Source organism: Melanotaenia boesemani, chromosome 6, assembly GCF_017639745.1.
Source record: "Melanotaenia boesemani isolate fMelBoe1 chromosome 6, fMelBoe1.pri, whole genome shotgun sequence".
NCBI classification, from domain to species: Eukaryota; Metazoa; Chordata; class Actinopteri; order Atheriniformes; family Melanotaeniidae; genus Melanotaenia; species Melanotaenia boesemani.
In genome coordinates this window covers 9,283,489-9,309,898 of record NC_055687.1, presented here as the reverse complement: position 1 = coordinate 9,309,898, position 26,410 = coordinate 9,283,489, and the positions used below count along the sequence as shown (strand labels likewise).

At 37.2% G+C, this 26,410-nt stretch overlaps 1 protein-coding gene across 7 annotated transcripts in view; it reads right to left on the bottom strand.

Annotated features, from left to right (window-relative positions):
* Positions 1-15,176: 15,176 nt before the first annotated feature.
* Positions 15,177-26,410, bottom strand: part of cspg5a (chondroitin sulfate proteoglycan 5a) — a 65,130-nt gene continuing 53,896 nt past the window's right edge. For 4 of the 7 annotated variants that reach the window (XM_041988427.1, XM_041988431.1, XM_041988428.1 and 1 more), the window contains exon 5: positions 15,177-16,230. In XM_041988427.1, the coding sequence (XP_041844361.1) occupies positions 16,063-16,230 (168 nt within the window). In that variant the 3' untranslated portion in view covers positions 15,177-16,062. Of the gene's footprint in view, positions 16,231-18,447; positions 18,550-23,462; positions 23,520-26,410 lie in introns of all 7 variants that reach the window. The other 3 variants (XM_041988429.1, XM_041988430.1, XM_041988433.1) reach the window with 2 other exon arrangements.

Sequence of the window (26,410 nt, the reverse complement as noted above, 5' to 3'; positions counted from 1 at the left end):
AAACAAACAAACAAACAAACAACAAAAAAAAAAAACAGGAAACGTGGACAACAGAAAATACAACCAAAAAATAAAATAAAATAGATAAACCAAATAAACCAAAAGGTATATAGGTAGAAGCAAAAGCTTATATAATGCCTACTCCTAAGATTTTAATTAGTTAAATTTGATTTTCAGTCTGGTCCACAGAAATCGTCCCTCTGCAGCCCATGCTTCTGAAAAAAACACTGTTTTAATACTGTTTCCAGTCAGCAGAAGGCACTCTGTAGCTCTTAAACAACAAGTCTGAAATTAATTAATCTGCGTGTACAAATGTTGAATTTCTTGTCCTTTTGTTTATTAGGCCATTAAATGTCATACATGAAGCCTCATCAGGTCATTTCATGAACACCTATAGTTGTTCAGCTAGCACACATTCACATATCCTGTAGAAATGGGATGTTTATAGCATCTGTTTGAGGTTTAGTTCATATGAGCAACCAAACTCTCCGTGGTCTTCACAAACTTTTGACCAAAATATGTCAAGCAGGTACATGCTCCACTTTAATCACCAGCTTTACAAGGAAGCCTGCTAAGGTTGAAAAATTTATACTGAAAGGTGTGAGAGTAAAGGTGACAAAACTAAAACAAGGAGCTGTTGTAGACAGGAGGCTCAGTGGTACTTGCATGAATGGTAAAACAATGATTCAAAACATGTCATGGTTGCCAGCACAGTTCACATAAAACATAATATTAACAAATTCTTCAAAAATGAGCTTTATACACCTACTTTACAGCCAGCAGTGAAGCAGCTTACATTCAAAGAAATTATTTACAACTAAAGTGCTGCTAGTTTGCAGTAGACTTCCACAAAGTCTCACATGATTAAAACTGTACACATGTACACACATTGCTTTACACTGCTGAGTCAGACATGAGACAGATGAGTTCAGAGCACCATCGTGTTACAGGAAAGGAGTGAACAATCCAACAAACTTCCACTCACTAGTTGTTTGGCAAGCTGCCTGTTTGTTCTGGTATAAGTGTTGGCAGAGTATCACAGATGCCTGTTTCCACCCCTCTAAAGGATTCCTGCAGCGTTTGTGGTTGTAGTTTCTATTGTAATACAAGGTCGCAAGTTCCTACAGTCCCTTATATGTTTCTGGGTATGACCATTAGTGACCCAATAAAGTTTAAAGACTGAAGATAGATTTGCTTAGTACATGTCAGACGTTGGACACATCAGCCTATGTATGGATTTTTAATATTTTCTGCATTGTCAACTTTACAAAGTAAAATTTAACATACTCCAAAAGTTGAAATAAAACACCTATTTTTGTAAATATAATTGTGCGTACATATGATTCAACCAGCTGTTGTTTCGTTCCTACTGGAATCCTGGTAACAGCTCTGGAGGTTTTTTTGCTCTTCTGAACCTTGTGCTTTTTTCCCACCAGAATTAGTTTAAAGTGCATTAATGAACTTTGTTGGGGGGATTTTGAAGAAAGACTGCACAGCATCAGGAAGTTGGATAAACAAGGTAGCTAAACACTACAGTGCTTCTTGAAAATACTGCAGTGTAAACTTTGCAGTCATATTTAGCCGAAATTTGTGCTAAATTGATGGGAAGCTGCATAAAATCAGAAGTGCATGCATTGTACGCATATGTTACCATTCAAGAGATGCGGATCTCCTTTCATCCCTACCTGTTGCTGTAAATTCCTATACATGTGTGAAACTGTCTTCTATGTTCTTCCAGTTCAGAATTTGCCATGAGTTCATTAAAACATGTCAACATTTTGGAGAGACACTGCACAGAGTGCCAGAAAGTTGGATGAACACTTGCTGATAACCACTAGATTTACATTAAAATTGATCATTATGTTCTAAAATCTTGCACTTGTTAGTGTTGAACTAATAGGAAACAGTTTAATTTTTAAGATGGAGTGCATGCACTGTGTGTCTTTAATAAAATATATGACTACCAGGTAGACTAACCTCTTACCTTAAGAATTTCCTTAAACTGGACATTAGGGGGCACTGTGTCTCTAATACATGCTATTCCTTTTGGTGTTCTATGTAAAGAAGACAAGTCAATGCTTATCTTTAAATCTACTGCCTCCACCTTACTGCATAGTGACTACTACTCTGTGGTTTATAATATGATACTGCAGGCTAATGACAGGAATGATGGATGCAATTTCCCCTGATGGTGTTTTACAAATTAACAAAAAGCCAAGCAAGTGGGGTTAAATGTTAACATTTTAACAAGTAATAAAGATTCTATTAGTGAACCTATGAGCAACATTATAGCTGCTGGTAGCATCTCCTTTATTCAATTACCAGCAATGTGCTGACTTATTTCCATGTAGCTGCTTTTTTAGTTACGTTGAAGGGTGTTTGTGGGGCTGTAGCACCAGTAGAATCACTGGTGCTGTGAGGATGTCTTTGCCTTGTCTTCAGGTGCCTCTCAAACCCAGTGCAGAATAATTCACTGCTGGCAGATACTTATTATTCCCTGGGTATGATATACATTTCTCTGTAACTGCTTTTGTCCTTTTCACTTGCTCATTGAAAATACTGAGAACTTACATGTCATGAATGCTGTTTGGCTAACAGTAGTATTAGCCTTTTGGAAAAAAATCTATTCGCTAACATGTGTTACACCAAAGAAAATGCAATAAGAGTCTGTAGACAACTTTGTAAAAATAGTTTTTAAAAGTCCATGAACCACATGCAACCTCTATGTTCCACAGCTTGCTGTCTTTTCAGTTCATTATGAACTAAATTCAAGCATGAAGTTTCATTTGAATGCGTTTAAAATGTGTTTGACGGCCAGGCTAGTTGGCCAGTTCACTGCTTCCAACTTCCAACTTCCTGGAACACAGTGCAGTTTCTCTCTAAAGTCCACCATAAAAATGACAGTTTTTCTGCAAACTGGAGGCAAATTCCACAGGATGGATTTCCATAGGAATGAATAGACCTCTGGCACACTGGCATAAAAACACATGCCATGTTTTATGCATCTGAATTGATTTGAAAATACTTTTATTCGCTTTTAGAGCCCTTAAAGTATTTATCTAACTTGCTTTTAGTTGATGAGCCTCCCAAAGCCCCCAGGTCATTGGGGGCTGGTCTCTTATTTATTCCTTTTCACTTGCGCATTGAAAATAATGTGAGAACTTACATGTCATGAATGCTGATTGGCTAACTGAGCTGCACTTGTATTAGCTTTTGGAAAAAAAATCTAATTGTTCATTAGACAAAGTTTCAAAAGTAACACACAACCATGCTGTAACGCCATGCTAAATTAATTTAGAATAATAAAAAAAAATTGCAATCAGATTAGTTTGCATGAATATTACACTTATAAATTGCAAAAACTGAGCACAAAAAGTAAGAACATTTGCGTTTGGTGGATTATTCCTTTGTTGTAATGCCTCTTGGAAAAAAAATACCATTGGAAAGGTTGTTTATTTTTCTTTTTTTAATAATTCTTCAACCAGAATTCATTGCAAGTCAGCCAGTGTCAGCTGATTCCAAAATCTGGAGGTTGTCTTTGATAAATCCTGCTCTTTGGGGGTGAGCGCTGTCATCTTGGAGGATAGAGTTTGCTCATTGACTGTGGAGATTTGGGATTTTCCCTGGTTTCACAATCTCATGTCATCTTTCTGGATTAAGATTGCCTCCAATGACAAACCTTGTTTTTCCAGTGAGGGAGATGCTGCTCCACACCATCGTACTGCCTCTACCAAAGCTGTTACCCTATCAGTGCAGCACTCATCATAGCATTGGCAGAGAAGATTTGGCAAGTTTTGGAGTGCAATCCACATACCCAACTCTTCTGCTTATGCCACAAATGCATTTTCATTACAAATAAACAGGCATTCCACTGATATAAGATTAAAGAAGCATAGAAATAATCAACAGAAAATGTTCTCACTTTTTGTGCTAAATGCAGTTATTATTGGTAGTTAATTATTTAGATTATTTTAATACTCTGTATTAAAAAGAATACACGAGATATTATATTAAATATATAATATAATGACCATAATTTTACATCCTAGATGTCAGCTTCATGTTAAGGTTTTTGTCACTGGACAGTAGTTGCCTCAGTATGTAAACAAATATGTATAAATAAAGGAAATTTTTCAATTTTTAGTTATCACAAAGCCTATAACATTTTTCAGATAATGTGCAGGTGAATATTACTGGAGTATTTATGTCTAAAAACCCATTTTTGATCCTCAACATTTAGTCCTTCTCAGGTGCTGACAGCTACATTTGGGAATGCAGAATTCAAGTCAGCTGCCAGTAGAAGTCGGTGGTTCCCTGCAACAAATATAAGCAAGCATCCACTTCATCAGGGTCCACATTTGTCCAGCAGACTGCCATGTCCTGGCTCAGTAGAAACAACATTATTCAGCATTGGATTCACTCGGATGTAAAGGATCTCAAGGATCTCACAACAAATGATGTGAATTTCAGCTTCCCTTAATGAAAGCTTCCTATAAACAAATACCTTGTTTATGATTAGCCAGGACACAGAGATTCTGAAATCAGTTTTTCAGAGGTTACAGGAGCTAAGTGTCCACGGTTTAGACTGCTGATGCTCCTTGATGACGGAGGCTGGCAGCGAGCGAGTACTGACTGGGCTGCAGATGGAACAAGGAAGAGACGGCGGCTTTAAGTCATCCTCCCACCTCAAGACTCGCCGTCTTGCTCTACTGGGGCCATTCACAACTTTTGCTTTCGGCACTTGGAGGACCTGTGGTTTGGATTGAGGCATCCTGTAGAGGTAGACATCATATTTTGCAAAATGTCCTCTGGAAGACTTTAACTTAGTCCTCTTGTCGATGTAGAGCTCCAAGTCGATGGTCACCTTACAGTGCAGGAAGAGACTGGTTACTGATGTGTAAAGTGCACAAGTAAACACATAAGCATTTAAATGATTTATAAAGAAATAATTCCCACTGTGTTTAATACTCAGACTGCACAGCCCGCTTTATAAAGAGACTCATAGGTTCCTGCAGTTAATGACAGCACATTTCCCAGATGTGCTGCCATTTGGTAGGTTTTGTTATTTTATTAAACTTAAATTAATACTCACTTATACCTTAAAACACAAACAAACAAACAAAAACATAGAATATATGTTTGGATAGATAGATAAAACAATCACAAGGTTGAAAAGTTAGTTCAAAATCCCATCTCAAATTAGATATATAGCTCTGATTCCATTTCAGTTGAATCAAAAGGCCATATATATATATATATATATATATATATATATATATATATATATATATATATATATATATATATATATACATATATAGTATCTCACTGAAGTTAGTACACCCCTCACAATTTTGCAGATATTTTAGTTTATGGGACAACACTACAGAAATGAAACTTGGATAAACTATAGAAACTTTGATATTCTGTATGTCAAAGTTTAGTTTCTATAGTGTTGTGCCATAAATAGATATATGGAAGAAAATATTATTACCTACTTAAATGGAAGCAAAACTGCAAACAGACCCCCCCCCCCCCATAAAGTTTACAGGTGGTTTTCTACAGAGATGGAATGTCACTGCATCCAATGATTTAGCAAAAACAAAAATTCTCTGCTACCGAAAAGGCACAAGCCAAGACTTTATAGTCACAGGGGCCTCATTATCATCTTCATCAGAGAGCGATCTTTTCAGGGGCAAACACTTGGGTCACATCATTTTCAGCCCTGTGAAGTTGCTGCCATCATGCTGTCCTGCTGCCAAACCAGTCACTCACACACTTGTAATGCAGGAGAACTGGGGGAAGTTATTCTGCTTTGGACTGGTAATGTATCACCAGATTTCCATCAGAAAGAAGCCAGAGGGTCCTGTTCTGATCACTAGCATTCCTCAGTGGCTCATTAGTAAACCAGACGGTGCCAGACCGATTCATTTAGAATTACAGAGAAGTGGGGGCTGGTTAGAGAGTAAGAAATGCAAACCCCAGCCCCTCGATTCTCTCTTTGCTGCTTTTGGTTGCAATTCCTGCATTTCAGACAACTTTGTACTGCACAGTATGATTCTATATGCATGCATGTACATTTAAAGTAACAGCACTTACTAATCTAAAATTATATTTTGTGTTCATTTAAGCATGTGTATATTTTGCATTCATATATGCATGACTGTGTATGTGTCCTTGAGTGTGTGTGCCTCTGTCGTGGACTACTACTTGTGTGTGCCAGCCAATCACAGAAGCCACTTCAGGATTGTAACGCCATCATTCCACCACACAGTCAGCCAATCTCTGGCTGCTGATGAATCCCAGGTCCCATCTGGCCTCACTTGGAGCAGCAGAGAAAAATATAATCTTCACATGCCTTCACCATGTTGTCCCTTTCTTTTCCTGCACCTCCTCTTGCGCTCTTCACACCCTCATATTGCTTTGTGTCCTTAAGGGCCAGCTGCAAAGAGGAATCTGCGTTTCATTAAAAATGAAAATGAAAGTAGTTCACTGCATTTATTCAAGTTACTGTCTAGTTATGAGGTTATTGTCATTTACCAATTGTCACATGTCTTCTTCTTCATTATATTCAGAAAGCATATGGGTACTTTTTATTCCACTGCAGGTACAGGATACAGTCTCATGCATGATCAAATATTCCCCTATGTGCAATTGATTTGTGAGTAGACAATGAAAAGATCTTTAAAAATCCTAAAGTTGAAGATAACACATTTTTTTAAACATTTCAACAGAAGAATTAGTTAGAGTGCCATGAAAGACTGGTTTGAGCTTTTAGATAAATGTCTCCAAGGCCTCAGACCAAAGGAGAGGACGGTAGAAAAGGTTTTTCAATTTATAGCAACAAAGAAGGTCAAGTTGAGGTCTGACACACCAAGAACACTTTCTAGGTGAGGTTTATGTCGGAGCTTTTTAAAGGCAAAAAAAAAAAAAACCTTCAACACGTTTTATCACACTTTATAGGAGGGAGCTGTGTACAACAGAAGAGTAAACTGGCAAAAATGAAATCTTTGTTGAAGACACCAGGGGAAACATTCAGAAAATTTGCATCTACACAAACCCAGTGCACTATTTCTAATTACTTGGTCAACACAATTAAAGATGTTTGGATGTTTTAAAGATTTTAATGATAAAAAAACTCTTCAGGTTTTAAGCATGGTGGTGGGTTGATCATGCTTTTGGCTCGTGTTGCAGCCAGTAGCACAGAGAACGTTTCAGTGGTACAAGGAAGGATGGACTCAGTTCAGCAGCAAATTTGGGAAGCAAACATAACACCAGCTGTATACATGGAGAAAAAAGAATTATGTGAAGGAAGTGTTTTTATAACAGGATGGCAAGAAAAGTCTGAGACTGAATACCTTTTCCCAGAAAAAGTGCTCGATCCAAATCATACACATTGTGGACAAAATTGTTGGTACCCTTTGGTTAATAAAAGAGAAACTCACAATGGTCACAGAAATAACTGACAAAAGTAATAATAAATAAAAATTCTATGAAATTTAACCAATGAAAGTCAGACATTGTTTTTCAACCATGCTTCAACACAATTATTTAAAAAAATAAACTCCTGAAACAGGCCTGGACAAAAATGATGGCACCCTTAACTTAATATTTTGTTGCACAACCTTTTTAAGCAAACACTGTAATCAAGCGATTCTTGTAACTGTCAATGAGACTCTGCACCGCTCAGCAGGTATTTTGGCCCACTCCTCATAAGCAAACTGCTCCAGTTGTCTCAGGTTTGAAGGGTGTCTTTTCCAGACGACATGTTTCAGCTCCTTCCAATGCTCAATGCTCAGGATTTCTATTTCTATTTCTAATCAACAATGAACCATAAAATAAACCTTTTACCAACAATTTGCAAAATATATAAATAAAAGTGGCCAGAAGTCAAAGCAGCATTGCAACTAAGATACTTATGAAAGAAGGGGTTGGTAAATACTGACCATAAAAAATGCCTAAACATTTGCTCCTGACCTGTTTTCCTTTATTAGGATATAGAAAAACACTGAAGCAGATTATTAAAGAACTGTATGATTTTGAAATGTTTACTTTGTGAAAATCAGGCAATCTTTTACTTTAAACACCTTGTTTGGCTCTCGGTAACTCATTTTAATCACTGGAACTTTTGCATGCAGTTGTACTTTGCAGTTTAAGATTTTTCATACAGTACACAATCGATGTACCAAAATACAATGCTGATGTTATGTTTTAAACCACAGGATACAAACACCTCAAGAGCCACCCAGATGGTCAATAGGTAAATCATTAGATTTTAAACGGAGTAGATCCTCTTTTTTATATACATTTTATTTTGCCGTCATGTGTTTTTCATGTCTTTTGGTCTCACACTGATTCAAAACAAAAAAATAAGGCGAAGAATCATTAATATCAAAAATACAATAGATGCTTTTTTCCCCCAAGACAATGGACTGGCAACCACCATAAAACTTCTTAAAGAATACATGTAAAAAATGACACCGTCATTGCAGATATTTCTCTTGAGACAGACTTCACATTTGGTAATAAACTAATTTTGCTGCTATTTTTCTTAATTTTTACATAATTTTGTGATAGCTGACTGACTATTAGGATTAATAAAGTGAGACCAAATAAATACAGAAACAACTTGGTTATGTTAAAGAAAAACAAAGGGCTGAAAGATGCTAACAGGTTAGATAGAGGGAGGGGAGCTGCAGAGTTGGTGATGATATTGTGTGGTTTTGTACCTGTAATATGCAAAAATAAAAAATTTGATCAGAGAAAAATGTTGACCTCAGGACTTTTAAAAAAAATTTAATCATGCATTATCATCATCCTGTTTATTAACAACCATTACTTGAAAAAAATAAATAAGTCTCAGAGACTAAAAGCTAAAATCTAAACAGAGGCATGATGGGGACAGTGCTGCTGTACGTGCTTGTGCCATGAGCTCACTGTAAGCGACAGCTGGACTGTGGTGTGGGAGAAAAAGTCGGATTAGGTTTGTTTGTAGAGATCCCACAGTGCAACACTGGGCCAAAAGTGGAGCTGAGAGCAGTTAATGCTCTGATAGTCAACAGTTTATTACTAGATGACAGTAAAGCTGCATAAGAGTCTGTTAATCTGCCTCGTGCATCAATGTTTGAGAGCGTGTGTGTGTGTGTGTCTGTGAAAGCAGAAGAAGCCAGAGGTCACAGAGTTTGGATCTAAAAGTGTAGTTTTAGACTTGGTTTCCATGGCAACAATGCCCTCGGTCTGAGGATGAATAAAATCACTGCCAGCAGCAGTGAAAGCTTAGCGGACAGTGAAGTCACACACTGTCATGGTGGTAATGTGTCATTTAGTAATGAATATGGATCAACGCCTTTCTGTCTTCACTCAGATTGGATTGGGTGTTAGTATGTTGGTATCCAAGCTTCTGATTAAAAGCAATCCATTTAATATATTCCAAGCTCCTGGTATCATCCTTATCACAGTTGTGGGGATAGCTTATGATACATTTTGAATCTCCGATCTTTAACCTCATTATTTCTTAGAAAAGGAGAGGCGCATTTCGAGTTACATAACTCATGCCTGGAAAGCTATCCATTAGCTTTGAGTGTTGTGCTGAAATTCCAGATTTTCATTTTTTAAAACATATATTTATGCCACTATTAGCTATTACATCATGTCTTGTAGTGTTTGGAAATGGCATGTGTTGTATAAAGCTTTTTCATCCAAAAAGGCAGAACTATTCTGTCCATACATTTTCATCCCTAGGTGTATGTGAATGTTTTGCTTTATCATTGTGTTCATTACTTCCACATTGTCACCCAGCAGAACTAAACTTTTTCTCATTTTTGTCATTGTTGCTCTGGTCTGGCAGCCTGTTTGGGTACATTCTCACCTTTACACCGTTACTTTATGTAACCCTCCTCCACTCTCGCCTGATTGTCAAGGACACCTCCATCAGTCATCTGCTAACGCCACTCCATCTCTGCCTGAATCTAGACTCTAGTAGTCCAGTCTTATCGCCTGCATTCCTGATATTAGATGATAAAGATGTGGATTATTTTATCATTGCAGAAATAGTCAATATCAGTATATTGTAACACTACAGGTATGCAAGCACACAAATTCAAATATAGCTAAACTTATTTTCTGTGTTCAGTTTGTGTTTTGGTCCTGACAAATATTTAAACAATTATATATTTGTGATAGAGTAATATCAGTTAGTAAAGCTGAACAGCTCTATTCTTAATTTCCAAATAATGTTTCCCTATTGAATTATTTATTAATCCTTAATCTTTGCAGATGAAATATATGATACACATTTAAATAAATGGAAATAACAGCAGAAAATCTTAGCAGCAGTTGCAGTATTATGAGCAAAGACCTGCCTAACCTCAGACTGCATCCATGTTTTTTACTTATGATATAATGCATAAATGGAAACAGGCTTCCATTCATTGACTTTACATAATCAAAAAGTTACATACATGTTCAGTGATGCATTGAATACCGCTATGATGAAGACCGCAACACTGAATAGCTTTAAGTCCTTTGATTGCATTACATTGTGTTGCCACTAACAAGTAGCATTAAGAGACAAAGAAACAAGTATAACCAGGAAAAATGGAATTCCCAGGTGAGTAAAGATTGATTTTTTAATGCTTTTTATTTGCGTTGTAAAGCTTTCATTTATGCACAGTAAAAGAATTAAAAACATCCCTTGTAGTCAGCGTAATTTAGCCTTCTGTTAGTTGAAATGCATAATTCAGTCCAGTTACAATAGCTACTCATGACATCCCAGGGCTGAAATCAGCTAAAAGCAATGCATGATATCATGGTGTCAGAAATTAGCAGGCCTTCTAATGATAAGGAGCTGGTAATTTACTAAAAATTTACTGTAGCTTTGATAAACCTTTTACATCATCTATGAAAGTGATCATATTTAAGCTGGGTTGTTTAATGAAATACAGTTTATCTGTGGCGCTAAATTAACTTTTACATTATTTCAGTGACTTTAATCTTCAGTTTATGGAAGTTGAGTGGAAATGATGTACATGTGGATGAAGCCAAGAATGTATAAAATTTGTTTATATTTAAATGGCTCTCTGCATCGTGCCCTACGAGACAAAAGACAAAGCTCTTCTTGTTTGAATGTTTGCCTGACAGTTAATTGCTAAAGATGGATTCACAGTCAAGCAATGGGTATGTAACACCAGAGATAAACACTTTTCAGTGGCCATAAAATGTTGAAACTTCATTTACTCATATAAACAGGCACAAAAAGGTTCAGTCTTTCACAGCGATGCTCTCAGAGGGACGGCGGCACCTCCCCCATTCTGCTTCAGTTCTCGCTGTTGGTAATGTAATGCCCACTTGTTGCCATGGTGTCCGCTGGTGCCTCTAGCTTCACTCGTTTGAATTCAGAGGGCCCTCCTTTGGTGTCAGTGTGTGTGTTTAAGCATGTGCAGTCATGTGCCAGCCTACACAAGTGTGAGTGTGTGTAATAGGCTGACAGAAATAAAGAGGGAGATAATCATCGTTGTTGCTGTTTTTGTAGCCTGCCTACTGCTGTTTGCTATTCTGCGTTGATAAAAAGTCCTTTATTTCACCTTTTAGGGGCTGAAATGCACTCTTAGCCCTCGGTCCATTTATCAGAAGAAAAGGAAGGGCACCCAGACCTTCCCCCCTCCTCTAACCATTTGCACCCCACCATGGGAAGGATCCACCACAATGCTGTTGCTTAACCCGCCGCATTCGCATCAAACCGAAGGAGAAACCTGACAAAAGGCTGCAGGCACTGCTAACTCTTCTCAGACACATTCATTGCTGTTTATCAGCTCTGGGAGAATGTTTGTGTGCTTGTGGGAACCAGTTTGTGTTTTAAAATTTAAAGCTCACTTAAACCAAAGTGACAATACTTGTTATAGAGGATTAGAAAAGTGGACTTTAGATTTGGACTTAGGAATGCAGGAAACTAGCATGTCACAAGTTATTTAATTCATCTTGTGACGTGAAAGAAAACACAAACATGTTAAAAAAATTTTAAATCCAAGAGAAAGAAAACTAAAAAGGCCTTTATAGTTCTTGAATAACTTAGGGTTTGATTTAAGACTTACCTTAAAGCTGTTGGGAGATTCATTTGAGCTAGCTTTTGAGAACTTTTGAACCAACTTCAGACTTAAAACAATTTGGATTTGAGACGCATCATGTAGAAATTGAGACACACCAGGAAAGCCAACATTTGTTAGAACTAACCAGTCCTCTTGAGTGACTTTAAAGCCCTTGAATAACCCGACAAGCCTTGAACTTTTCCACTAAAGAACGTGAAGGACAGGACATGTAACTGGCCTTACTAGTTAAAATTATTTTTAATTTGGCTTCAGGCTTGTATGGCTCAAGACTTCATGTGAACATGTTCATGGGACATGAATTGCCTTTCCAAAGCAGGATGACTCAGTTTTAATCTTGAATTATCTCCTTGAGACTTTTTTTTTATTTGAGCTCAAATGACTTGAAGAAAATAAATTTGGGATTACTCAGATTAGCAAAAAAAAAAAAAAAAAAAAGAGTCAATAAAATACATGATATTCTCAGGGATGTGTGTGTGTGTGTGTGTTAGAGCATGAGAAGCTGACAGATGCTTTTGGAAACGTGAATCTACATGTGATAATGTGTGTGAAGAGAGAATTCAGTGTGTGGGAGGCATGCGCACATACATGCACTCATGGTGTGTATGTGTGCAAGTACATATATGAAATCATTCCTATGTGCCTAGGTAAAAAAGGATATTTTTCACTCTCTTTTGAACATGGAAACTTATTCCTATTAAAAAAACTATCAAGCAGCAAGGGTTGTAAAATGTTCCCATTTGAGTATTCAGAGAAAATTAAGCTTTTTCTCTTTTTGTACACAAAATCTGAAAAGTAAGGGTCATCTGCAGGTGTGTTTTTCATCTCATTCTAATAAAGTGCTTCCAAAAGTGATATTTATTTGCAAGTGTGAGCATGTCAGCATGTGTGTGTCCAGCTGGAAACAGGGCAAACATCTCTGGAGGCAGGAAACATGCAGAAGCAGCAGTTTAGTTCCTGGTGTTTGCTGTCATGATTTATGAGCTCTGAAGACATTTTCTTTAACAGCCAATCCTTTAGAGATGGAAAATCTCACAGTCATATAATCAACATATTGAATTTGAAATGAGTTTTCATCCTTATGTCTTATGAATATGAGCCCAATTGGAGGACAAAATACTGCATTAAAAATCTTTTTTTTATATTTTGGCTCTTTTGGTTTGAAAAAAAGGGATTTTTTTGAGGATCCTTTATGCTGCACTGTATATCCTACAACATTCTGAGTATCGGGTACAACTTTTCTATTCTAAAATTGAGCCTACACCCATAGTTTGATATGTGATATTTTGAGGAGTGCTATACAGACATGATTAATACACCTTAAAGGATGCTTTTTAATTTCATGGTAACCATTTAGACAAGAACAGGGTTAGTTATCTCATGTAATAGGTATTAGATTTATAAGATACCAGTTAGGTTGGCACCATATGGAAACGTCTTGAGGCACCCCTCATTACTTTACATTTTGTTTGCAAGAAGCAAAGAACAGGGTGGGGCGGGATGCTTTTTATGTTTTTTTGCATTTCCACACACAAAAACCAGGAAGGATACCCTAATATTCAACCCGACCCATCTAACTTTTTTGGGGGATCCTTTGTTGGGGTACCAATCTAACCAATCTTACCCAAAATGGGTGGAGCCTGACATACTGCAATCTATTAATTTGTTGAAAAAAGTCACTTTCCGGGCAACCTGGGATAAAAACAAATAGGAATGGCTCCTTGTTTAGAGCTACAGAGTTTCTTTTTATTGATTAAATACCCTTTTAAAATGGTGTAATGAAGCACCGCCAAGAAGAAAGAACACGATCTGTTGGATGACCATCATTCTCTTCCTTTGTTTCTGAATCGTGTTTCGGTTATACTTTAAGGAAGGAGCTGAGCTGCAATGGCATTGTGCTATTACGTAGCTGAGGCATCTATCACTATTCGGCTGATACTCCATCTCTCAGTAAGGTTATGGTAAGCAGTGGAAATGCAGCAAGATTACAGTTTACAAACCATATCCGCATCCTAACCCGTTCCCACCTGCACCTGGTGGTGGAAACGAGGCTTAATTGGAAGGACTTTGAGAACAGATGGTGCCAAACTGTGCCAAAATGATCCCTTTGAAGACCTCATCTGAACTACCTGTACTGAAACATCTCTAATTACGTTCTGCTTCACTTTATCAAATGTGGCCTTTCCAGAGATAATATTCACATATAGAGCTGCATCATTTCAAAGAGATATTGTATTCATTCTCAAATTGTCTTTTTTCAGTCAAGCCTGATGACCATCTTCACTTATTCTTCACCAGTAACACTTACTGTTTAGTGATATATATATATACATCTTAACAAATCTCATAAATATATACTATGACTCCAAAAACAACCACACAGACATTTTGGTTGCAGAGATATGATGATTTCATTATGGGTATACAATTTTCAAAGAGTCCTAAAAAGCAGGCACAGGGATTAAAGGGTTACGCTTGTGAGCAAAAACCAAGACAAGAAGGGTTGACTCAAGACTTTTTCCACATTGTTGTATGTATGTAAAACTTCCAGAAGAATGAGATGAATTTATGGCAATACTTTGAATCCCCTTGTAACAGCCAATTTGTCTGAACTGTAATGTGGTATGATACAATAGGTATGTCCAAATGCCCTCATTGGGATGCTCCTCGTTGGGAGCTGTGACTGCTCGGTCTGCAGGGTTGCTGCTGCAGTGATCACCCTTGTCTGGGTTTGGATGGTTTCTATAGTGGCAGCCTCTGTGATCATTAGTGGGGTGGCTCGCGATGTTGATGTTGAAGTTGTTTTAATTTGATATCTAATTATTGCTTTGTGCTGTTCTATGGTATGAAAAGTGCTATATAAATAAAGTTTGATTCGACATGATCTGCTTAAAACAACTTAGCTTTTGGAGCTGTAATAAAGTGATCAAAGTGCAGCGAATCTGACAGGAAGCAAGGAAGCACATGTATGACAAGGACTGAAGAAGCGGCATTCAAAGCCATGCAGAGAGCGCTGGAGTTCAGGGGGCAGAAAAAGGGGAGACGGCACTGAGGAAAACACAGGATCCATAGAGGTCATGTTAAAAAGGTTTATTTCAACAACTGTCTGAATCTCGTTTGTTTATTCTCTGTTTGAAGTCCCAAAAAAGTACAAAAAAAAACCAAACAAATAAAAAAAAGTACATCAAAGGATTAGAAATCACATCAATGAAAACCAAGACACATTGTGTTGCTTCTTTTGAATCAATTTTTCCAATATTTATACATACTCACTGGATTAGTCAGACAAACATCAAAAACCTCTCAGTAGCTTAATCTTTACTGTTTTTTGTTTTTGTTCTTTTTAAAATTTTTTTTACAATGACTTTTTACGTACGTTTTAAACTTCTGTATGATTTCTTTGTTTTTTACAAAATACACCAATGCAGGCAGGGAAGGGAGGTGTGTGTGTGTGTGTGTGTGTGTGTACACATTTATGCGTGGTTTTGTCATCTTTTCACAGTATGTGTATGCTTCTTATGCCTGAGCGTGTGTAGGTAAGAAAGAAAAGGGAGAGTAGAGTGACAGCAACGAGAGGGGCGGGGCTCAGAAACAGGGGCGCAACTGCATGTGATGGGGTGTCGTCAGGAGGCTGCAGGTTGAGGCAGGAAGGGGTGGGGTTACTTTCAGCTGGGACAGCAACGGCGGCGGCGGTGGAAGTGTTTTTTACTTTTTTTTTCTGTTTTATTTTTGGCAGCGACCCAAAGCGCTTGTGGCAGTGTTGCCGTGTTGGAGACGGTTGCAGATTGTGTTGCCTGGCTGGTACGTTGGTAGGCTGGATTGTTGGTTAGTTGACCAGTTAGGCGCACTTGGCAGCAGATGAACGGAAATCAGGGAGAGGTTTGTGGGCTCCCATTGCCGGTGCACCTTGTCGTTTTCTGTGTGATGTTGTCGGGTTGCTGAGCTTGTTTTGCGTTTTGTTTCACATCATGTTGTTCTGCAGTGAGTTTACCTCCGAGGAGTTCTCCTCGCCCAGGACCTTGTGATTCTCATGTTTGGGGGTCAGGGAGTTGTGGATGTTAAGGGAGTCGTCCTCCTTGGGCGGAGCCTTCACCGGATCCTCCAGCTTGTTCTGGGAATTAGGATCATCCTACCCAAGAAAGGGTGAAGATGGAATGATGGGGGGAGGGCATAAAGCACAGTTAGAACAACAGCAACAATTGTTATGTTCATTTTCAGCTGCATCACTGACCTTCCTGATTAGTAGGAAAGTTAAAGTATCGACTCCTTGCCAAAGTCGATAACATGCAGTGCCAATTTAGGAAATTTTAAAATCTTTATGTAGCAAAACATGAAAAGTTGCCATTATGCTTGCAGCATTGGTCATCTTCACCACCATAACCATTTATATTGGTGCTTGAGGAGCTCACTGCAGTCCTTATCACAAAGAACAAGTGTTGCTACTGAGGAAATGCATAAATCACAGGAATATCACAAAAATAAGTTTTATAGGAAGGAAATTATTCCTGCAGAAACAAAGTTTCAGCTGATCTGTTTTATTTTAGGACATATATTATTTTGTAGCATTTGCAATAGTTGGCGTTTACATAGTTTTGATGGGTCATAAAGAGATCTATAGCAATGGACCTTCTTGCATACTTGTTTTCTTGTATACTCTCCACTTGTGTGGCATAGGCTGCAACAATCAGGGAATACTTGACCAGCCAAAATGACCATGCTAGGTATAAATTTTGCCAATTTACACTACCGTTCAAAAGTTTGGGGTCACTTTGCCATGGGATTCAATAGGGAAGTGACTCCAAACTTTTGAACAGTAGTGTATACCTAGCATAAACTTTGCATAATGGCGTGGATGTCATGAAACTGCAATTATTTATTTTCATTTTTATTATTTCTTATTTTTTAATCAAGTATTTTGCAAATCCAAATTTTTTTAATGTTTGAATTGAACATAGATATAAAGACTCTGCTGCTGAATGATTTTCATGAACATCAGTTATGCAGAATTTTTTACTTATTTCATGGAATGTTTATAAGATGCTAAGATCAACTTTTGTTTGATAATGTTTAAATTCCATTCACAGATTTTCATGTTCTAGCCTCATCCATTAAAATACCACACCAAAGTGTTCATATAATTTATGTACGCAACCACAAATCTTAACATTTTTAGTTGCAGACACCAACTTCCATTCACATCTGTCCAGCAACGTTGAGGGATAGCCTGGCAAATACGATGACTGAAATATTTTTTGTTGTAGACTAACAACTATATAGAAGTGAATGGAAACCAAAATGCTTTGTGAATAACACCTTACTTTAACCTGAAGAATCTGGAAATCATGAGCAATAAATAAACACAGTATTTATTGGTATTAGAGTGTCTCCAAACTTATGTTGGAGTTATGGTTATTAAACACTTTAAGCACTGATGATACACATGGATTAAAGAAAAGTGTTAAAGCATTTCTTTGGTGATGCACAATGTATTCAATTTTAAAAATGGATTAAAACCTAAAAAACAAAACAAAACAAAAAAAAAATATATATATATATAATACTTTATAAACTGCAAGATGTTGATGAAAATCAAAATGCAGCTGTTGTTAGTATTAGCATTTTTGGTAGCAGCCATTTCAGTGGTCTGAATGCTCCACTGTTTGAAAATCATCATGCTCGACTGGCATGTTGTGTTTGGGTGAGGAGACAGAGGTGAGCTGCATGAGCGACAACAACTCCCCTCCCTTATTCCCCTCAGGCAACTCAGGAAGCACATGCACATCCACATGCAAGACCCTCACAATGCACCCCGCAGACTGTAATGATCGCTCATGCAGAACACCTCCAGTCTTCATCATCCTTTCATTGTCCCAAAATCAAGACACATAAGCAGTCCACCCTGGCTGATTATCTGTGCGTACCACCATCATACATACCCAAACAGTTGTGAAAGGAGAAAACATTGTTTAGAGGTTTAAGAGTTGAATTAATCTGCATTTAATTAAGGTCAGATGGGGAAAATTGATCGCAGAGTCCATTTTAGCTCTGTTTTCCAGTCTCTTATCCCCATTAATTTTGCATGGCATCATCGACTCAGCTGCACTGAGGCATCCTGGGGCTGCACCTCTTTGTCACAATCACACTGGAAAGAGCCCACCCATACAGACACACACACACACACAGGCATAATATGGTGAGATATAGATGCACTCATTCACACTCTCAGACACACAGGCATCAAATTCCAGGCCCTGAGGCCTGTGCCATTTGCAAACACTCCCTAATTGAATGTTTGCATTTGAAGTCAATGGCACTTTTAGAGAGGAAGAGCAGTGAGAGGATTTACCCGATGGCTGTTGGCCTAGATAGTAACTTCAGGCAGGACGTGTGGGTATGTCACTTCCATGGTTACGGGATAGGGGCCCTCTGTCCTCCCGTCAGCATGAAACTGGAAAATGTTTGTGTTTGTTGGATTTCATTGTTGCTGTGCAGGGGTGGAGGGGTGCGGGCAGTGAGTGGGAGCACAGAGTCACAAGGACTTTTGAGTGGGAGTAAATTTAGGGGGTGGGAACAGAGATATACAGGGTTCTGATGATGATGATGATGGAGGCACATGGATAGTTCCTGATGTCCTTTCGTCATGTAGTGGATTGTAATTTGGTTTCAGTGTGAGAGACAATGTAATAAAGAATTACAAAATTGTTCTTATGTTAAATAGAATATTAAATTAGGTTAATTTTAAAATGTAAATATGTAAAATGTAAAAACTGTTGAATTACTTAAAGTAACAAATTTTGAGTGAATAGAATAAATGAAAGGATTGTTTTAGCTCATATCTTTAAAAAATATGTGACAATACATGTTTGTCTTTCTGAAAATGAAAATGTTATCAGATTGAAATTAGAGAACTAAGTGTTGGGTAATTGTTGTTTTTACTTTGTATCAATGTGGCATTTAGAGTAGAAATATTGATTACTACTTTGTGGTTATGAAATGGACATTGAATAAACAATGTTTGAAAGCTATCAACTCTTTACCCAGCACTATTTTTTGGTGAATTTCTTAACATTTTTCAGCATGTTTTTTTGTTTTTTCATTAAATGGTGTTACTAAACAGCCAGTGTTAGCATGCTGACACATTAAATTCAGATTACTATGTGTATCAAAAAAGCTGAACTTCACTATTTTAGAGATGTTGGACATATTAAAAAGAAGACACAAAAGTAAATCAGATGTGCTGCTTAACACAATCCAATTTAATATACTGTCATGAAATGTTATGTGTTGCAATATTTTGTGGTCCAGATATTTTATTTTATTTTCATGCATAAAAACAAAAAAGTCTACCAGGAAAGTTCAGTTGCAGTGTGTTGAATTTGGTGACATCTAGTGGCTAAAACTGTAAACAGCAATCAACTAAATATTTTTTTGAAAAAACTTGACAGGCCTGCACTAGAGCCATGCTTATTTAAAGCTTAAGAAAACAATTATTTTAATACGTTTCTATGTGAAAGAAAACATAGTTGGCATCACATTGGATTTTTGGAAGTATATCACTCTTAATGTTACAAGCTGGAACTTTTACATTCAATTCAGTCCTCATTAGGAAGGATACCTCAGTTCATTTTTGTTTCTGATTCATGCATCTTTACAGCATGTCTGGGCTTAAAAAACACAATTCCTTGCCATAAATAATGACAAGAACAACTTCTACAGTTTACTATGTTATTTTCAGTTTATTTTAAATGAAAAGGTGTAAAGATTAGCACATATATCAATACACTGATTTTTTTTTAACTTTTTTTGACTCTGCAACTACAACTCAGGGAAGCCTGTATCTTCCAGGCTGCTATGGTGTCTGCATTGAGCGCTAGCAGATGCTATGTTGGCATCAATTTAAAATTTGTTGTTCCTTTTCATTATGAGTGCTACAACACGCTGCTGGTAGCAGAACTGACTCTGTGCACTACCTCCATCACGCTGGGTTTGACATTGCATCACATTGCAAGTGTAGGAAAATACTTGAGAAACTCCAGTCCAGACTTTATAAAAATCAATCCGAATACACTGCAAAAAATGGATTTGTCCTTGCAGTCTGATTTTATGTGTGTTTTCACTTAATACATTCAGGCAGTTACAGGATAACTGTCCTGAATGTAAAACTGAATAATTACAACTACCAGTCATTTAGATTATGGTGGATGCATTGGCTTTAACTGGATTGAGTATTTTTGGTGCTTTTTCTGTGATGCAGATTAACCCTTGTGTTTGTACAGTGTAAGCATTAGTGGTTAATACTTTGACACATTCATATATTTGGACTAGCAAATGTGTACATGGGAGTTTATGTATACCTCCTGCCACCTTGCATGCAAACATCCTTGTTTGTGTTTACAGAGTGATGTTTGCCTCTTTTTATTTATGTGTCTATATTAGAGCAGTACAGATCCTTCCTGGATTAGAGACTTGTGGTTGTGTGACTGACACAGAGGGGAGCAGAGTAGCCAGACACATCACAAAATCTGAATAGTTGTGTTTATGTCATGTGCTGTCCTCAAGTTTGTAAAGTTTTATAGTTTTTTTTTAAAGGCATATCTATGAAACTCACCATTAAGAAATGGGCAAGTATCTGGGAAGTATTAGAAATGTAAAGAGATCCTAATATGTTCATCACCATAGCAAAGAGAGAAGATTTTAGAATAAATGTTAAATTGTTGCCCGCTATGTTAAATTAAAGTCTTGTTTTAGATTTTGTTAATCTTTTAGCAATTCTTACTCAACTAAAATTTCTCCTTTGGAGGTGCATTGTGTATTGACAGGAGCTCCAGTAGCAGTGCTGCTCATAAAAAGTCAATCCTAAAAGTCAAAACAGTTTACAGATCTTTTTATAATGATGTGCCAAATCACAGAAGCTGGTGGATCTGAATAGTCACACCAACGTTGATTCTCATTGTAATGAGGAAAAGAATGATGTATTCATTTGAAAAAGTCATTGGAAATGCTCAATTTTACCAGATGCCAGCAGAATTTGGACTTCAGGTCAGGTCAGCTGTGATAAGTCACTGAGCACCAATCCAGTCAATGGAAATGAAATCCTCTTAAAAAATTACAGCCAGCGCTGCCTGACCAATTCACTCTCTGCTGTGAATTTATTTAGTATTGACGGAAAACAATTCCATTTCATCGTTTGCTGTGGAGGAAAGCATGTGGCTGCACTTGGCTGAATTACTGTGAAGGAAAGATTGAGGACAAGTGGGTTCAGTCTTCCACTGTGAATGAAACTCAAAGTATTCTGTTACCGCGGGAAACACAACTGCTGTTTGTGTCACTGTGTAGAAATAATTGGTCTGTGTTCAAATTGATTGTTGGATGTCATTTTTAAGCACTTGTTTATGTGTAATTCTCTTCCTCAATAAATTCTTCTTTTTCTAATATGTTTTCATCCTGCTATAAAACCTTTGTGTGTGTGTGTGTGTGTGTGTGTGTGTGTGTGTGTGTGTGTGTGTGTGTGTGTGTGTGTGTGTGTGCGTGTTTGTGCCTGTATGTGCGTTGGAAGTGGTACATCATCTACCTGGACGTGTGACAAGGTCAAAAGTTTTCTGCCTTAAGACTGAAGATGTTTTTATATCCATTTATGCTTGAGTTTTGATTTTATTTTACATATTTCTAATTATTTTATCTGTTACTTTTTCTGTGTGAGCTTCTGTAAGTGCTTCCTGTTTGGAGAAAGGGAAGTTGGATTGCAGACAGAAACTTTATTTGAGCGGTATTACTTCTATATTATATTTGGCTATTGGTTCAGTAGCAATGCACTTACTCTCTTAGTTTGTGAGTTTTTACCTCTGTTTTTAATATCACAGAATTCTCCCAGTTTCTTGAGGTTATTAAAAGGCTTGAAATCTGCATCAGCTTCTCTGGAAAATGCTGGCATAGCAAACATAAAAAAGTGGGCACAGGAAACTTGAAATGAAGACCTGGAGTCTTTTTAATGACTTGATTTTTTCCACTCAGAAAGATTTATATATATATATATATATATATATATATATATATATATATAAGATTTATATATTTATAAGTTTAACAATTATTTAACCAATGAAATTGTAGACAACAGATTACAACTGACGCCTTGATTATATTACTCAGGATATTTTCAAATTCCAGTTTTTAAAATATTCTATATCCAAATGATTTTTGCTTTTTCAAAATACCAGATGAGAACACAGAAAGCTTGAAAATACTGTAGTAATCCTGACTGGCCAGTAGGTGTCAATAATGTGCACAATATGCAAAATACAAAAGTATATTCTGAGCATGCCCAGAGAGCATATTTTTGTTTTAGAATAAGAATAGAAATTTATTGTCATTACAACAAAAAGTGCAACGGAATTACAAATTCCCTTACAAATTTATTTATTATTTATTCAAAGCAAAGCTAGCCAAATGTAAAGAAAGTGGTATATGAGCCCCATTGTTGTGGTTTCTAACACGCGTGCATTGCACCAATAGCAGACATGCTGAAAGTAGGCCGAGACACCGTCCAAAACTCAGGGAGATGTCTCAGTGACATGTTAGCTAAGTACACTCAGGCAAACACAAACTGAGTTTTTTAAAACTCTTCACTTTGGAAAAAAGTTTGTAGAGATCTTTGTTTCTCTTTATTTGATTTTATTTTTTAATCTAAAAAGGGACCTTATAATGCTATAACGTAATAGTTATAGCATGACAAGTCACAAAATATTGTATTTATCCTCCATAAAGTAATGAGATAAAATTAACATAAATTAAATTAAATGTAAAAATGAAAGAAATTCTAAACACGCTTTAGTTGTATGACATTTTTTTGTTTACTTCTGTTGTGTATTCTTGGATATGGTAGATGTTTTGTCTGCTCCATGTTTTTAAATCAGCCACCTAACCCAGTGAGTGTAGATGAAAATAACATTGGCTCATTGGCTAAACTGGACTAATACTACATTACATGTATTATTATACACATATATTAATGGATGTATGTTTTTCCCTGTTTTTAATGGCGTAAAGTCAAAGTATGTGAAGGCAGGTTCTGAAATCCCACAGTGGTGTTTCCTTGCTTTCACACCTGGAGCTCAAAATGAATTAAATCCCTATGAATGCACAGTTTAAACATGACTAAATTGTTCTGTGCATCTGCTCAGCACTAGTCATGTTTTCCTGCCCACATTTTTGATTTTCTTTATTTAATAAGTGGGAGTGAGGTTCGGGTTGATCCATTGATAGTTGAGAAGGGTGACTGACAGGGCCACAGTAACAATGAGAGAGCTGTTTGGGAGGGTGAGGGGGAGTTGGGACTATCTGACATTTGGAATTTGGTCTTACCTCGCAGTCGGACTCCTCTTTGGTCTTACACTCCCAGGTGTATCTGCTCATGGTTTTCTGAGGGGAGGGGGATGGGGCAAAGGGTTATACTCCTCAAAAACCATACAAGGCATCCTCAGAGAGAGAAAGAGACAGACAGTAATGGACAGAGAAAGAAAGAACGGAAAGTGGACAGAAAGTAAGAGGAGTAGGAGGAGGGACAGATCTGAGACAAGAAGAGGCAGACATAGAAGAGACATAGATAAAGAAGAGAGAGATGGAGCTTTGGAGACAGACCAATAGGAGTAACTTCACTTCCTTTCATTGCCAGCTTATTGTCCCAGCTGGCGACAGAAATCCATTCAAACACGGACTCTCTGGTGCTGCCTTAAAGTTAGTCTACACTACTAAAGCACATACAGGTTTAGAAATTTCTGGTGAGGTTGTTAGTTTTTAGGGGTATTGAGGTTATTTGCTTTATTAGAAGGTGTGTCTTGGTTTAATTTGGAAAAGCTGGTGTTGGTTTTGTTTGAGGAACGTCAATGCTCAGATGAGTTTTGTTTACAGATGGAACACTTGTTATAAAATAAGTCAGACTGAATAGTAGATGGAAAATTTGTTTAATGTTCACTGTTACTTTTTCATTTTTCACATGGTCTAAACTCAGAAGGTCAATATTAATATTTGTTACATTCCAAATATTTATATGTGTGGAAGCACAGCAAAATTAGTATATTTAGACCAATGAAAATGACACAATACAGTCACATTAACCATTTTGATTGAAGAAACCATCTTTAGAAAGGTACCTGTTGACATTTTACAGACATTTTACCAAGTTTAAACTAGGTATTTTAGAATGTAATCATTGGGTTAAATGTTGGCTAAGTAATTATTAGCCTGAAACCTGCAAGTTTTCCGCATTCCTTCTAGCCAACAAAAGGAATAAAATGGAGCCAGGTATGAAAATACAACCCTGTTTCTTTCTGGTACCCTTTTATTTATGTCAATAAAGTTATCCTTATTGTTTCATACCAAAATATGTGCTGATGCAACATTAAATATTTCCAAAGATATCCATATTAACAGTTTCTTTCATCACTGATTAATCTTTTACTTGTTTTTTTTTTTTTTTTTGTTATTTTGTCATTTGTCACTCAGGACAAAGTGCGTGGCACAGGAAAGTGTTATCAGAAAGATGTGCTGCATTGGCCAAATGCTCCTCCTGCACAGCACACATCCACACTACACAAGGTGTGTTTACATGTTTCTAAATAAATCAATTTATCTAACCATTTATATCACAAATACGATTCAATCCAGTTTCCTAGAAAGGCTTTAAAGTTTTGATGTGTATACTATAGTAGCTTAAAATGTTGTTAGGAAGTGATGGTGAATTGTGTGCATATTTGTGTGTATTTGGGGTTCGATGTATGTCAGGATGATGAAAATGGTATTTAATTGTGGTTACAGTGAATGGGTGAGACACATTTGCCCCTAAAGGAACTAAATACAAAATTACTGCATGAAAGAAATGAGACTTATAAGTTCAATGACTACAAACTTCAGCTTAAAAAATGAACAAAACTACTGATGGAGTTGTTAGAAGGTGGTACCACACTCTTTAAAAGACCTAAAATTTGAAAACAAAACAAACTTTGTCTCAGTTGTAGCACTACAACTACCCATGCTGCTACAACGTTAGCGTTAGCTCTACGAGCCACCCATGCTTCAGTTAGTCGGGTACCTGTCAGATCTCTGCTGACGCCTGCAGGCGACAGCAAGACGTTGCATCTCAGATGTTTATCCTGATCACCGCCAACATTTGTCACAAATACCCCACGCACAGTTAGCTTACCTGGATTCGACGTCCATCTTTTCCCTCCCAGAATAAACCATTTCTTACTAGTCGTAACCATCCCGCCCACTTTTAACCACCCACTTTCAGGATAAACAAGTCAAGCAAACAATTTGTTAAAAGTTCAGAGTTATAAACAGACACTAAAGCAGAGCTGCGGTGGCTGACATGGCCACTAGGTGGCACATATTAGCGACAGAGCAGGCATGCCATGACATACCGATGCATGAAGTGATCAGAGAAAGAGCACATTAGGAAAAGAGAGACAGGATGGGGAGGGGTCACAGCAAGGAGTTTTCTCTTAAAATGGTTGGTTTGAAGCCAGAATGGCTGGGCTGGCAGCTGCACTATGATGACAGTCCATAAATGTTCAGTCTGCATGGATTCAGGGGGAATTTAACCTCTAACCTCAGATGTATTTATGCCCCTTTTCATCCACAAATCATGTATGCTACAACTAGTCAGTGTAAGCACGGTGGATGTTACACTGGATGTTTTTGAACACTTCTTACTTTAAAATGCTTACGGAAAACAAGGTTTTTATGTTTCTACCTTTTAAATGGATCAATAGGCAATAACCTAGAAAGCTAAATCAATTAACACAATGAAACTAAAAGTGTTAACGACCATATGTTGTCATGGTTACAAAGGACTCAGCAACCCTCTTAATGTTTTTTTTTTGTTGTTGTTTTTATCCTGAGAGTGAACCTTTAATTTATTAGATATAAAAATTACACATTTGAATGGATTGAGCAATGCAAAATTATGGACTTCCACACACCAGAGGGTGTTAATCAAAGAGGTCATTTTTACCACATTCCTGTCCCAAGGAACACTTATAGTATTAAGACTTTAGTATGACAGAAAGAAGAGTTTTAAAGTTTTTTAGATTATCAACAAAAATGATGCATTGGACTCTTATCTACTATTCTTCCCTGGTATTAGATTTCCTGCACCATTTGAGAAAACTTCCATCATCCATCCTTGCACTTTGACCCCTCCCATCCACCCTCTTTTAGCATTTCACTTAGAGTATCAGAAAATACTCATGCCCATGCATTTGGTAGGGAGTCAAGGGCCCGGGCAGGATTCAGGGGGAGATGCAGAAAAA